The sequence below is a fragment of the Lithobates pipiens genome, unplaced genomic scaffold (genome assembly GCF_037356315.1).
Source record: "Lithobates pipiens isolate NorthernLeopardFrog02 unplaced genomic scaffold, aLitPip1_a1.2 Scaffold_22, whole genome shotgun sequence".
Lineage (NCBI taxonomy): Eukaryota > Metazoa > Chordata > Amphibia > Anura > Ranidae > Lithobates > Lithobates pipiens.
In genome coordinates, this window is record NW_027507784.1 from 180,229,922 (window position 1) to 180,246,380 (window position 16,459).

At 40.0% G+C, this 16,459-nt stretch overlaps 1 protein-coding gene across 1 annotated transcript in view; it reads left to right on the forward strand.

Annotated features, from left to right (window-relative positions):
• The window catches only part of LOC143924400 (glutaminase kidney isoform, mitochondrial-like), a 196,691-nt gene extending 180,725 nt beyond the window's left edge, over positions 1-15,966 (forward strand). Inside the window, exons 17-18 of the mRNA XM_077448697.1 lie at positions 85-148; positions 7,057-15,966. Coding sequence (XP_077304823.1) covers positions 85-148; positions 7,057-7,213 — 221 coding nt within the window. The 3' untranslated portion in view covers positions 7,214-15,966. The remainder of the gene's footprint in view (positions 1-84; positions 149-7,056) is intronic.
• The last annotated feature ends 493 nt before the right edge of the window (positions 15,967-16,459 follow it).

Here is a 16,459-nt window from a genome sequence, read left to right on the forward strand (position 1 = left end):
ATACATAACCTTGTGTAAATATTGCAGATATGACTCTGCCTACATTGTAGAAATCTTGTGATAGACCTTTGTTATTAATTACAGGTCATGTTGAAGTTGTGCGCTTTCTCCTAGAAGCTTGCAAGGTTAATCCTTTTCCAAAAGACAGGTGAGTGTGTTAAAGATGACATTACAAATATATGCAACATTGTATTTGTTAAGAGTTTTCTTGTGTTTCTTTTAGGCTCGGGTCACACAGGGGCGACTTGTCCTGACAAGTCACGCCCCGTTCTGTACTACGGAACCGTTCTAATGGGAGCGACTCAAGTCGCTCCGACTTAGAAAAAAGGTTCCTGTACTACTTTTGCGGCGACTTCGGGCGACTTGCATTGACTTCTATACAGAAGTCGTTTTGCAAGTCGCCGCTGAGGTCGCAGCAGGTCGCGGCGCTGCAAGTCGTGCCGCCTACTGTGTGAACTGAGCCTTAGTACATCTCTGTGGTAGATTATATAAACTTTATTCAATAATTTGGATATAATGTTTCAGATCATGTACTTGTAAAGGCAATATATGAAGTAATCTTCAGGGAATGTAGCACCTCTGGACCACATGCAAACAGCCTGTTAACTTAACTTTTTAATTTAGGCAAACAGTTGCTTCAAGTCTCAAAACAAACTTCAGAAAATGCCACACAAAAAATCTGCTTATTTGGAGCACAAATCAAACTATTAAATAAGAAAAAGTCTAGCAAGGATTTACCCCAGGGTTAACAGGCTAGGTTCACACTATTGCGATGTCAGACATTGCATGTGATTCGCAGATCACATGCGATGTCTGTGTGATGTCAAATCAGGCATACAAATTGTATGGCTGAGTTTGCATCGCATTCAGACAAAAATGGTGCAGGACCCTTTTTTTTTTTTTTGTCCGCACTGGAATCACCCATGCATCCAACTTCTGCACAATTTCATAGTTCGCACTGCGATCTGCGAAATGATATGGGGGTGTCATTAACTTTTGTATTGACACCAAAAGCGGTTTTGAATAGGGCAGTGTGAATTGCCTGTGAGAGACATGCTATGCGGGAACCCGCACAGGAATTGTGCTAGTTTCTGCATCACATGTGTGTGGACCTTGCCTTAGATATTTTGCAGCACACATGCAACACAGAGCCAGTTCTCCTCTCAACCCACCAACACCAGGACTTTTCCTGCCTTATGTGCTGCTTCCTGGGGGCTGCTTAACCCTGTAGGGACCAGAGTCCCTTTGGTCAGGAGTGAAGGCCCTTTTCCCACCCAAATGTTGCTCAGGGCCTCCAAAATTCCAGATCCTAAATAAGCCGATACTAATGCTGAGAGGACTGCAAGTCGGTCCTCCCTTCTGTACAACTGTTTCGGAATCCGTCACCCATACAAGCTGTCCCCACTTAAATGGACCACAACCTGAATATCGATGCCATATAGCACCCGTCCAGGACCAACCCTTGGTGTCCTGTACGATGACATGCATGGTAAAGGCAATATATGACATATATGGTAGGAATGCAAAGTATTCCAAGCTCATGAAATACATTAGTTATATTAGCATTAAATGAAATGGAAATAAAATTTGCTTTGTAAGTGGCCCAGGCCCCCACCACCTAGGGTATTCTTATATGAATTATTTTATATTGCTTGCAAAAGGTAAGGGCTTGTCCAGCTTTTCCCACTGCATACTCTTAGCTATTGGCTACTAAGCTCACCTGCTGCAATTGAGAACCAGTATCTAGTTGTAGATGGAAGGGGGAGGTATTGCCAGCTCTCAGCTTTGGGAAGGAATCACAATAATTGCATATCACATCATTCCAGGTTTCAAGGTTATGAAGCACACATAAAATATTCAGGTACATGCAGGCATGAAAGGGTGGCCACTATTACGTTTTCAAATTTAGTCATGCTTTTTATAAATGGTACAACTTAGCTTTAAAATTGTTTTAGGGGACACAATTCATGTCAAATACAAATACATTTTTCCAGGAGTAGAAAAAGACCTACGGCTTGTCTGTCCTAAATAATAATAATTTTTCTTTATACCTGTTGCATTTGTTTGGCAGTATGTGGCCACCCCTTTCTGATACTCAAGAAGTGTTTGATAGCATCCTGTAGCCCTGGCAAACAGCAATAATTAAAAATAAATTTGTCATCGCTTTTACAGTATCAGGATTTCAAAGTACCTAACTAACTTCACAACTTAATTACACTGATCTGCGAAGCTGGACAAATCTAAACCCTTTTACCCCTAGTCCTCCAGCCATTAACTACTGATGATAAAGGCCAAAAACGATTAACCATTAGCTGCCCAAACCACTTCTGACACTTTTCTCTCATATATGCAATTTTTTGTGTCGCATGAGATTTGTACAGCAGTTTTTCAAACGCAAGTTTTTTTTTTTTTTTAAATGCACTGAAGAAGTGCAGCCAAAATAGTTCTGCACTCCTATGACCCATTTTTAGCAGACAGCGGGCTGAAAACCACTTTCAGCTGACATCACAGAGCTGGTCCAAACTCTGGCAAGATCACAACCATATGGCCGGGATCTGCCCACATGCCTGGACTGGCATCCTAAGCTGACCGCTTCCACCCCCTTCAAAGCCCAGTGCTCCAGTGAGCAGAGAGCCGGTGACTGACAGTCACACAATGATATGTCAGCCATTGCCAGAAGGTTTACTGTGTCTCCCAGCCCAGGCTCAAGAGCATGGAGGGGATTCCAGACAGGTAGTTACTCCAGGAGAGCTGGACAGGGCTGTAGAAGGTCCTTAAAGGGATTGTAAAGTGAATTGTTTTTAATTTAAAATAACAAACATGTTATACTTACATCCACTGTGCAGCTCGTTTTGCACAGAGTGGCCCCAAACCTGCTCTTCTGGGGTCCCTCGGCAGCTGCCTCTGCTTCCTCCCGCAGATGCTTCTCACGTTCATGCGAGCTCCCTCGCATGGTGAGAAGCATCTGCATAGAATGCATTAAGGTGAAAAAAAACATTTACCTTTACAACCCCTTTAACCCTTCAGCAGGACCGGTATCTGCTCCTTTGCGTCAAGAGAAACAGGGTGAGCACTGCCAGAGCCCTACAAAATGACCACCAGCAGGCCATTGGTGTAAATGTCTCTGACCAAACAATCAGAAACAGACTTCATGAGGGTGGTCTGAGGGCCCAATGTCCTCTAGTGGGCCCTGTGTTCACTACCCGGCACCATGGAGCTCCATTGCCATTGGCCACTGAACACCAGAATTGGTAGGTCTTCCACTGGTACCCTGTGCTTTTTAGAGATGAGAGCAGGTTCACCCTGAGCACATGTGACAGATGTGAAAGGGCATGGAGAAGCCATGGAGAACGTTATGCTGCCTGTAACATCATTCGGCATGATGGGTTTGGTGGTGAGTCAGTGATGATTTGGGGAGGCATATTCATGGAGGGATGCACAGACCTCTACAGGCTAGACAATGGCACCCTGACTGCCATTATGTATCTTTAGGAAATCCTTGGACCCATTGTCAGACCCTACACTGGTGCAGTGGGTCCTGGTGCATAAAAATGCCTGGCCTCATGTGGTGAGAGTATGCAGCCAGTTCCTGCAGGATGAAAGAATTGATACTACTGAATGGCCCCATGCTCGCCTGACCTAAATAGAGTGGGGGTCCCCAACCACCAGGCCCTGGCCCACTACCGGGGCCCTGGCCTCTCTGCAGCTGGGCAACAGGTGCGGCTAGCATGAAAGAGCCGGGCAGGTGGCATGAGAGGTATGGGCGGATGAGGCGGGTGTGCGGTATGAGAGAAGCCGACGGGCAAGCAGAGATGACATCATCTTTCTCTCTGCCTGCCCCACATCACCGCTCTTCCACCCTCGCAGCCGGTGTTCTGTCAGCCTCTTCAATGTCTGAGGTGTGGCGGGAGCAGAGACATGAAATTATCTCTCACCACTCCTCCTGCCTTCACTCAGAACCCACCACTGCACAGAGGCCTGCCTCTGTGCTAAATGGACCAATGCTGCCACCATTGCAGTGACAATCCACATCTGGTGGCACTGGCAGGCGACGTGGCAAGTGACAATTCACATTTGGTGGTAGGCAGCATGGCAAGTGTCATATCACATCTGATAACAGGCAGCGTGGCAAGTGACAATCTGCATCTGGTGACAGGGGACGTGACAGATGACAGGGAGAGTGACAATACGCATCTGGTGGCACTGGCAGGCGACGTGGCAAGTGACAATTCATAACTGGTGCCAGGCAGCATGGCAAGTGACAATCCGAATCTGATGACAGGCAGCATGGCAAGTGACAATCCACATCTGGTGGCAAGTGACAATCTGCGTCTGGTGGCAGGTAGCATGGGAAGTGATAAGCTGCAACTGAAGTCAGGTGACATGGCAAGTGACAATCCATATCTGGTGGCAGGCAGTGTGGCAAGTAACAATCCGCATCTGGTGGCAGGTGACGTGACAAGCTGCATCTGGTGTCAGGTGATGTGGCAAATGACAATTTGCAGCTGGTGACAGGCAACGTGGCAAGTGACCAGCTGCATCCAAAGGCTGGCGAAGTGGCAAGTTACAAGCTGCATCAGGTGGAAGGTGAGAGTGGCAAGTTACAGTCTCCAGCTTCCACTGATTCTGCATTATGGTGAGTTGAACTATTTCATTTGTTACTACAATGTAATAATAGAAATAATTGCGCTTCAATCACCCTGACGCAATATTAGGCATGGTGCCGGGATGATTTAAGCACTATCACGAGCCACTGCCCACGAAAAATCCCACAGAGAAACTCTGGAGCTCTGTCAGAGTGACCATCGGATTCTTGGTCACCTCCTTGACCAAAGCCCTTATCCCCCCAATTGCTCAGTTTGGCTGGGTGGCCTGCTCTAGGAAGAGTCCTGGTGGTTCCAAACGTCTTCCATTTACGAATGCTGCTGAAATTTTTCTGCACCCTTCCTCAGATCTGTGCCTCGATACAATCCTGTTTCGGAGGTCTACAGACAATTCCTTGGACTTCATGACTTTGTTTGTGCTCTGACATGCACTGTTAACTGTGGCACCTTATATAGACAGTTGTGTGCCTTTCCAAATCATGTTCAATTAACAATTTAACACAGTTGGAGAAACATCTCAAAGATGATCAGTGGAAATAGGATTCACATGAGCTCATATTTAAGTGTCATGGAAAAGGCTGTAAATGCTTACTTATGTACATGTGATCTTTTTTCTTTTTAATGCATTTGCAAAGATTCTTTCCCATTGTCATTATGGGGTATTGGTTGTAGAATTTTGAGGAAAATAATTAATTTAATCCATTTTGGAATAAGGCTGTAACATAGCAAAATATGGAAAAAGTAAAGCGCTGTGATTACTTTCCAGATGCACTGTATAAATGCTCTGATAATATTAATAGTGATGATTTAATAACAATATTCACTATAAAAATAAACACAATGCTCAAAGAAGCAAAGATCTTATTTATTTACAAATAAATGGAACCCTAACATAGAAATCTAAAAGAATAATACAGAGCATATAAAACAAAATAGCATAGATGATACATTACGTCCGTCCTCAGTGTTGTGTATCTTAGCTGGAGCTCAATGAGAAAAATAGCTATCATGCCTGGCCTTTGCATCTTTTACCACTCACAAGCAGCAACCAAATCGCCACCCTGTATAGTTTGGGATCCAATGAGCTACAATAATAATAATCTATGAGCTGCTGTCCTTCCTTAATCCTAGGAAGCATGTTCTTACTCTGAAAATCCTCCAGGAAACATGTTGCTGTCTTCCACCAGGTGGCACTACTATATTGCCATCAAGCTCCTTGACTTAAGTGAGCACCATAGTCCACATCTGGCCCCCTTTGTTGTTGTTGCAAGTCAGGAAATCAGTCATTTTAATTTTCACATCACCAGGAGGTCTGAGATGATGCTCCTCTACCACCCATACATAACATCAAGAAGTCTATGCGAGAACATCCTTCAGGATATGAATTCCCATTAGTGACTCCTTGTTATAAATACCCTGTGTAAACTGATTCGCCTGCTGTTCCAAGATGACCTGCAGGATAGCCCTTTGATAACCAGAAAGTAAAAATCCTTGAATGTCTGATATTGCAACCATATTGTACCTCCCAATGATGATTTTGACAGTGTCAGGCCCTTTTCACATGATCGATCTGATCCAGCTGAAAAACAGACAGGAGGACCCGATCGGACCCTCCATTTTCCTATGTGGGCGGTCGGATGTAAACAGACTTGTGTCCATTTACATCTGACTAACTCCAATCTAGCAAAAGCAAATGGAAGGGGATATATTCCCCTCAGTGTGGCCAGATTGAAGTTCAGTCAGATGTAAATGGACAGCCGGTCCTTTTACATCCAACTGCACATAAAGCAGGGCATGCAGTGTCCATGTCACCTGGGCGCTCCGCACAGCAGGGGATCATTGGACAGATCCCCTGCTGAGAAAAACTAGATCCAGCCTGTGTAAAAGGGGCCTAAGGCAAAGCAGCAAAAATAACTTTTTATTACTGCATTTACTACAATTGGTGTTCTCTTAAACACATACAAGTTCTTCAAATATCCATTGTACCCTGTGGGAAAATGTTTGTTGCCAATTCAGATGGGAGCTGTGTAATCAGAATGTTCTAACAGTTCTTACTGCACATAGGTATAGCATTCTGCACTCACAGCCTAATTTTCTAGGCAGTACAGTAGATGAAAGGCTGTATCGCAGTGTCATCCTGTTTGCAATTAGTGTGCCCATTCACTTAACATCGATCAAATGGATAAAGCCGCATCTGTGAACAGATAGTTCTACTAATATGCCAACTTTGATACACACACAGTGTAGTCCAGTTTAAATGAACTCAAAGAACCACTGCACGGTTCATTCCTGGGTCTTGCGTCCTATACATTTGCTCCATGTCCTAGCATCTTGTTGTGCCCTTTACCTGTCCATTATTACTCATTAAGATACATGTAGCCCCTGTCTGTGAGTGGCAAGCTATTGGCAAATGTTAGGCAATGGAAAAACAACCCTATGTTTCCTTTTGCAGATGGAATAACACTCCTATGGATGAAGCTATGCACTTTGGACACCATGATGTCGTTACAATCCTTCAAGAATACCAAAACAATTATAAACCTCTGGCGCAACCAGATACTGAAAAGGAAGAGCAGACTGTACAAAAGAACCTGGATGGGTTGCTATAAGATTTGATGACAAAGATGACATATTTGCACATGTTGTAGAATCCTATAAAGTGTGTGTATTTTTTATCTTATAGTGATGTATATTTTAAATGAAGACTATCTTTCAGTGTTATTTTACTTGTTGGATCCTCAGGATGAAATTTTAAAGAAAAGCAACAAAGGCATAGCCTCTTTATTATCCCCTAGAGCTGCCAAGGAGAAGCTGCCTGATTTATTTCCTTGGCATCAGTGGGTGACTTTATGCTGCATAAATGTGCTTTCCTTTTACTGTGAATTTTGTGAAGTGATGTTTTAGAAATACTTGCTAACAAGTCCACAGAAAAATAAGGTGAAATGTGTACGGCCTTTTTTTATCACATACCTAGTCACAAGTATATTAACATAGGCTGTAAAATCCATTAGTGGGAGAAAGAGTCCCTTCTCTGTCTGAATAAACCATCTAAAGTTGGTAACAATATATCTTTTCCACTGAAGGGTCATCTTGCTACGTTCTCTTGAAAATGTCTTATTTATCTTGTGATGTCCTTTCAACATTGTAGTTTTATGTGCGATTATCACATGTATTTTGTGATTTCAGCGTAAGGTGTGTAACTGTTTCTTGTTTGGTGTGTGACGTGTATGGTGGTTTGTATCGTTTCAAGGTGAGCTATATGGTAAAAAAGAAAACATGAAAGTGTCCGTTCCTAGCAAACCGCCAAGGAAAAAATGTTCTTATGAATCTTAGGACTCGCACTGCCGACAGATGCGGCTTGCAGCAGGGGTTTGGTGCATCCCTGTTCTCCGTTTCAGGGACACATTTTTGCATGAATTCAGCCCTGAAGCAGGGCCAAAGACGCACGGGACTCCTGTGCAAGCCGCTCCACAGCCACAATGGAGATATGTGAACCGGCTCCATAGAGGGCTAGTCACATTCCCCTGTAATGCGAATTGGATGTGGAGAAAGCTGCATCCAATTCACACTAGTGTGAGCCCAGCCTGAACAGAATACCAAATGCACAATACAGTTCACTTAACATACAACCAAAATTCTAGTTTTCAGCAGCTGACTTGGATTTTAAAGGTTTGAAGTTTGGCACTTGGAATGTCTTTTACAGCTAATGCTGATTAATTGAACTGAAGATGTCTGGATAATGATAACTGTATTTGTTGTGCTCTAAGCTTTATGTTTAAAGATCTAGAGTAAATTATTTAACAACCATCGGAAACGTGGACCTGTGCTAGTGTGATTTAGTATTTATAAAAGGGCATTATATGGCTCCAAAGTAAAACCTTGATGGTAAGCTATAGTTGTTTGGATGGAACAACTAACAAGTACCATATACCTGGGAATTTATTTAAAATGTTGGCTGCTGTGTTACTACATAGCACATGCTGTATATAAATTATTGCTGCAATATTATGTTTATGTTGCTTTATAGATCTCTACCTAGCTGTATCTCTTACAGAATTGTGCTCTTTTCTTATGGTTTCTCTGCAGAAAGTTGCCCTTCAGCTTTTAGTGTTTCCTGTAACACTAATCAGTTTGCACTGTTAAGTTGCTTAGGAACAAGTATGCTGCATCTCTTTTAAAATGCACTGTAAAGCCATTTGATAAGCATTATATTTATTTTTTCATTTTTGTGGTAAAAAGACACTCCACTTAAGTCTATGATCTCTTGTGTTAATTTTTTTTTGCGATTTGAATTTGTTTTCACCAACGATCAAAGTAACACTTGCATAATGTGTTATATTGTATGAGTGAATTTGTTGGGGGTGGGGGCAGAATATGGATAACAAATTACACATTCTATGTAAAAAGACATAAAATATATATGTCTAACTTGCTATAATGTACAACACAACTAATAGTAAAACCGTTCTCTTGATCTTAGCTAATAATTATTATATAGTACTTTAGACCAGCATTTAGCACAAAATAGCAATATATCATTGCTCAATACTTTTAGTTTGAAGTTAATGAAATAAATGGAAAGTGGAGATGCCCAACCCATCTGTTTCCTGTGGATTAGCATTTTCAACCTTTTCTTGATTCATGAAAAATGTATAAAAAAAAAATGTATTTAAATTTATTAAAATTCATAAAATTTTAAGGCAATCTTTACCACATGTCTGTATGGCCTGGTTGATGCAAGTCATGCTTTCATTAGTCACATTTCTTGCACTTAGGTTGTGTATGGTTAGCGCTAGAGACCATATTGAACATTTTTCAGTAATATGTTCGAGCTTGATTTCAGTCTGTCCGTGTTTCTGTATGTGATGGGACCATGAGGCTTCTCATTTGTTATTGGCGTGAAGATGATACAGCAACTTTTATAGAACTTGCTAAATGCTGATACCTTGCTAGTAAATGAAAAAGATTTTAAACAATCTATGGCAAATTCTGACTTGAAAAATGTATAAAGTGCCTGTCTGACCATAGCCTTAGAATCTCAGTCCTGCTTAAACCTGATGCCTAGAATCCAGTCTTGTGTATCATAGAGTAGCAATGATAAATAACTTTTATGGCAGAAATGTATGGTTGTATGTACAGAATAGAGGCAAAAAATAAGCGACATTTTAATGATGCAGTCCAAAAACCTTCAGAGCTTTAATAGAAACAGCTGTACGACAAATATATTAAATTAAAGGTAATGGTTTAGCACAGAGCAGCCCCAATCCTCTTCCTTTTGGGGCCCCCAATAGCAAGCCTCTTGCTATGGGGGCACCCAAGCAGGCTCACTCATGGGCCATGCTCTGTGTCCATTCACACACACACAGCGAGGCTCAGCCCTGCCTCCTGCTCTCTCCTCATTTAATTACTGTTCGTGATTGAAAGCAGCAATGGCTCCTGCTGCTGTGTGAGCCAATGAGAACAGAGGGACTCGGGAGAGCCTCTGCTATCATGCACATTGCTGGATTGAGTTGGGGCTCAGGTAAGTATAAAGGAGGGGGGGAGCTGCACCCAAAAGTTTTTTTACCTTAATGCATAGAATGCATTAGGATAAAAAAAATCTTGACCCTTTAGAACCACTTTAAGGCAATGAAAAGATGTTGTGCAAAGTAGAGTAAGCCTTAACATGTTGCTTTACAGGTTTCTGTAACCCAACCAGTAAAATATGGATTTTTTTACTATACATAATTACATAACTGTAAATGTACACATAGGATTATAATATAGGTTGTTTGTGCTACCAAAGACCTGCCAAAGGTTCTTTTCAAGTTTGGAGTTATTTCCTTAAAATGCTTATGTAATTGCTGATCACCAGTTATTGATTCCTTGTAACAAAATTACTAAAATCCCTTTCTACTTTAAAAAAAATGGCTTTAGATATACTGTAATTTAAAGGAAATGTATAATTTACTATTGAAAGGAATTTTACCACTGCCGTACTACAAATATACAAACTTTCTGCTTTCACCTATAATTGGAAATGCTCCCTGTTGTGAGTTTACCAGTTGTTTAGTATGTGATAACATTCCATAGGTACTGAAGAAAAGGAGCATTACTGCCAGTAAAATGTTGAAAATTAACACAATACTGAATCGGTTTACTACAAAACAATATGTATCTTCTGCAACAAAAATATTCACAAAAAGTATTAAAATGAAAGGAGTAGTTTATAATTTAGCATTTTTTATTTTAAAAAATGTCCGCTTTAATACCCAGTTATCCATTCTGTCTACTTTAGAAAATTATTCTCATTGATGTTTACTAAATTAGGGCTGTCTATATTGCCTACAATCACCAATCACATCCTGCTGTTGTAACAGAATTGAAAGGCTTAAGTGATGGCTGTGCACATGGTGATCAAATAAAATGATTTGTATTTCTTTAATCCAGTTTTGATTTAAATCATTTGATTCTTTCCAAACTAGGGTAACCAAAATTATTGGAATCTGAATCCTGAAACAGACAAAATGGTATAGTTTAAGATTTTGTTCAGCGTGTAAACAAAAATGTTGGTGATTACCTAAATAAAAACTAGAGTAGACAAACCTATCACAAGATAGTACACTATACAATGCTTAGGTGTTATGGCAGACAGTGTGGAAGTAGGGCATGAATAGGACATTTAAGATGTGCAGGTTGCCTGACTTGCAGGTACTTTTTTTCTTTTTCTTTTTTTTGCTGGAAGGAAGTTGGTACCGGAAGCTTTCACTCTGCTTCCAGGTCTGAATGGGGGACAGGTAGTTCTATAACACCCAGCAGATAATCTCCACTCGGGGCCACAAGCTCAGCATCATTTATTAGTACTGGCCTGAGGGGCAAATGCCCCACTGTCCACCACTGAGAGATTAATTTGGTGAATGCTGGTGTGGATTCTGGGAGTGGGAGAGATGAGGCCGAAGCACCAGTTTTCTTGCTGAAGTTTATATCTGTGCCACAGGTTTTCAGGTACTATACAGAAAAACAGTAGATGTATTCAAGCACTTTGACTGCCAGACTTTGTGTTATATAGTATTAGATCCAGCAACAAGAAAGCAAGGGGTACAACCACTGTTGACCACATGGCTGGAGACCCCCCAATCTCCACATTTTAAGTTTATTAATTGGGTGTATCTGTACAATATTTATGTGCTACTTGGGATTGCTCCTAGTTAAAGTGGAAAAAATGTCTATTTGTGAACTGGTCAAATTGGGTGAAGCTGATCCTTTCTGTTTTACAAAGATTTTATTAGGATTGTTGACAAAGAAATACAGCGTAAACAAAGCTGAGGTAGGCAAGGAAATTTAAAGTCGACTAATGACGAAGTAAAATATAGCAATTTACCATAAGACTGAAAGACAGCACAAAAAGCAGATTCAGGCTTAGACATGGCTGGAAAACTGGTTTTAGATATCATGTGAGTGTGTGCAAGAGAGGGATCAAAAATGGCAATGGCCTGCAAACAAAAAAAGGGAGGGGGCAGGAGTGCTGTCAGGCGGGAAAAAAGGAATCCATGTTCATCCAATGCTTAGCTGCTGAAAACATAAAAAGAAAATGAATAGTGCTGCATTGTGAGATATGCAAAGGAAGGGTAAAAAGGCTAGGGGGAAAGGGGGAGATGGTGGGGATATATCCAGGAGTTTCTATGTCAAGCAACTCATCTATCAAAGAGACAAGAATAAGTGATCAAGACTGTGATTTTGGTGGTAATTTAGTCAAGGAGACCATATTTTGAGGAATTTCATATTTGTGTGATTCAGTATGGACCTTAGTGCCCACTATCTGCAGTTTCTTTCCCATGAAGTTCAAAGTTGGTTGATGCCACACTCTTGCTATAGTTTGAGTGGCTAGGTATATAAATTAGATTCATTTCCTCTCCGCTCAAGTAGGATTGAAGCTGATCCTTTATGAATAATCAGATTTATCAGGTCTGCTGTGAACTCTGCAGTTCATTAACCCAAGCGACCAATATTCCATAGTTGCATAATTCTTTGCAAATATGCTAATCGCCATGCACACATTCAAGAGAAATGGCAAACTGTGATTCATCAGAGTGGATCACAATTGTCTTGATTTTCCATGACACATTTTGGCCTACCCCCTTCTTGTGGTTCAAAAATTACTGATACAGTACTGATTATCAGTAATGCTTGGGCCAAAAAAGGTGCAAACCCCCCTAAAAGCTTGTCCTGAAAATTTAGCAAAAAAAAATTAAAAAATCATGAACTGTACTCAACTTTGTTATGGTCTTGTAGCAAAGAGCGCCAAATATGTCAAAGTACTTTTCCACAAATATCTCTAAGTAAATACTACCGTGAACATAAAAATCTTTTAACCACTTCAGCCCTGGAAGAATTTACTTTCTTGACCAGAGCACTTTTTGCGATTCGGTACTGCGTCGCTTTAACTGACAATTGCGCGGTCGTGCGACGTTGCACCCAAACTAAATTGGCGTCCTTTTTTTGGTGGTATGCTGGCTGCGGTTTTTATTCTTTGCACTATAAACAAAGAGTGACAATTTTGAAAAAAAGCATTCTTTTTTTACTTTTTGCTATAATAAATATCCCCCAAAAATATATTTAAACTATTTTTTTCCTCAGTTTAGGCCAATACAGATTTTTCTACATATTTTTGGTAAAAAAAATCAAAAAAAGTGATTGATTGGATTGCGCAAAACTTATAGCGTTTACACAATAGGAGATAGTTTTATGGTATTTTTATTAATATTTTTTTTCGTTTTAAATGGCGATCAGCGATTTTTATCATGACTGTGACATTATGGCGGACACATCGGACATTATTGACACATTTTTGGGACCATTGTCATTTACACAGCAATCGGTGCTATACAAATGCACTGATTCCTGTGTAAATGACAGACAGTGAAGGGGTTAACCACTAGGTGGCAGTGTATGGGTTTAAGTGTCCTAGGGGCGAATTTCTAACTGTGGGGGGGCGTGGCTGTGTATGACACGTCACTGATCTCTGCTCCGATCACACGGAGCAGAGATCAGTGACGCTCACTAGGCAGAACGGGGAGATGCTTGATTACATTAGCATCTCCCCGTTCTTGCGACCCGACTCACGGAGCTTGCCGCAGGCCACCTCTTTAAGGGCAACTTACAGGTACGCGATTCTGCCTATACGAGCCCTTCTGCCGACTTATATCAGCGTGAGGTGGTTGGCAAGCTGTTAGAGGACAGAATGACCAAAGTAAAAAAAAGATTTGTGTGATTCTTTACATAGAGTTCATTTGGGGAATGTATTTTAGTTGATGCACTTATACTGTCCCTTATTTTAGTGAGAATATACGGTATTCAGGTTTGACCTATGAAACCTAAAAAAACATTTATAAGAAAAGACATATATTGTGAAATGCACAAACCCAGCAAAATGTTACTGTTTTTAGCAAAACTATCCAATTTTAAGAATCCATATTTAGGGGATGGAGGTGCCATATGTTGACTAAGATGTGCTGAATAGTGGTTGATTCTGGAGTTAACCACTCGCCTTACAGTAAAATTTTAAAAAGAGTAAAGGAACTTTTTAGCCTTAACCAATTTAGTCTTCTGGAGATCATAAATAAGATGATTTAGAAATATCCTGACATCAGTTTGTAAGTATGCTTGTGTTTATCATAAGATACATCAGAATCGGTGTTCCCCCTACTTTTCAAGCTCAGCATATGTCCTTTGTGCAGAATATGCGCTTGTACTTTAACTTTAGCTCCATTTTCATCATTTAACAAGTCATCCAAAGCCCTGAACTGAATGTAATATACTGCATATTGAGTTTGTCTAAGCATATGAGTTTTAAGGTTAAAGATGTAAATTTTGTAGAAGGATCACAGCCAAAACTGGTGTAAGCAAGTGTAGATCCACGCAAAGCTGCTAGTTCCAATCGGTATAGGTTAAATCACGATCCATCTTAGTATCCGGGTCCTAGTGGGGTATTTGCCCTGGTGAATACTTTATTGCTTATTGAGGCATGAATTTACAGCAGGAGGTGGGAGAATTTAATATCAAGGGGTATGGGACACTAAGTCTGAAAAAGATGAATAGAGTCAACCTATCCACATCTATGCATAAACAAAATATTATATATAAAGCATTGGGTGGGTTCAACCTTTAATAATGTATAAAAAAAAACTATACATGTACAGTAAAATACCTGAAACCCCACTGAAAAGGTTGCTGCTTCATGTCTGGATAGTAAATCACACATTGAGATGTCTACAGCCAATGATTGAGCAATATCCCACCACTTTATATTTCTGTCAGTAGCTGTCACAAAACTCCCCGTTGGTTTTTGCAATAAACCACTGCCCTTACCCTACGGCAAAAAACATACCATTCTCTCTTTAATAATGTCTGCTTAATTATGAAAACCCTGTATGTATGGTATACTCTACACTAATACTTTTATTCTTAAAAAAAAAAAGTTTGATCTTTTAGAAATCATATTCAGTAACCTAGGTGAAATAAAATGCTGTCGTCAGCAGCACTTGCCTGATACTAAATGCATAAAAAAAAGTTTGTATAGGCAACAAAATAAACTGTTATAAACAAATGAATATTGCATACGAAAGCTTCAACTCGAAAATTAAAATGGTTGGTGAATACTGTCCTCTTACATTTCCACACAATCCGTTTCACATACAGGTGATTACATACTATAATTTATTGCTATAGTTATCTGGTAGGACTGGTATTGAATTTATATTTAACTAAAAGAAGCCAACTGCTCTGTATTATCCCAAAAAATTTAATCATTTATCGACTACATGAAAAAATCCAATGGAAAGGCAGGCTAACACATTTCAGCTAGAGAGCCTATATTGGTTGAAATGCATAATCCTGCCTATTCATTGGATTTGATCATGTAGCCAATAAAGTATTTACACTTTTGGATGTTTCTGAGTTGCTGTTGTCTTTATATTGGATAGACAACCTGTAGGGTGTTATGTTCCCCCAGCCTGAGCACCAGTAATCCAGCTCTGACAGTCTGCATGGTCGAGCACTGCTCTCCTTATGTATGTTGCTGTATTAAATTGATATAGAATTTAATGATACCTCATTTGCAGTAATAGTATGATTCGTTCACAAATGGGGAAAAAACACTGGTCTTTGTTATTTATTCAATTCCTATTTTATTTTTATTTGTATTACATGTTTGTAATTGTATCGCAAATCTAATTTTAATGAAGGGTCTAGACAGTGCTGAATGTATTGTTCAAATGACATTAATTTATGTTTGAAATGCAAATGATAACAGTGCAAAATTGTATTTATTTCATTTATTCTAGTGTTGCTTTTTAATGCATAATAAAGCAATGTTGAAGCCAAATGTTTGAAGTTCTTTTCCGTGACAGACATGATCCCTACCATTGTCAGCTTTGTTTGAATTGAAAAATCCATGCAAAAACAGTGGATTAATTTTTTTGTTTCACACTCTGAATATCTGCACAGTAATCATTAGGAATTTTATTTTAGTATGCTGACACACTGTTGAAGAAAAGGTTGCTGTATAACGGCAATGTACATAAACCACAGTCATAAGATTACCACTAGCACCAATATGTCTACGGAACATAATAACTTCAAACCATATCCTGCCACCACAAGGACAGCAGACATAATTCCCCAAGCTTATTAACCACTTGAGTGCTAGCCTGTATATACCCCATCATTACCCGTCCAGTTAAGTTTTCAATGCTACTCAGCCGTGCAACACTCTATTCAAAAACATTTTTTATCCTTTTTTTTTTTTTTTTTTTTTTTTAGACACTAGAGCTTTATTTTGATGCTTTGGTATCCCTGCCTAAAGCTGGCCATAAATC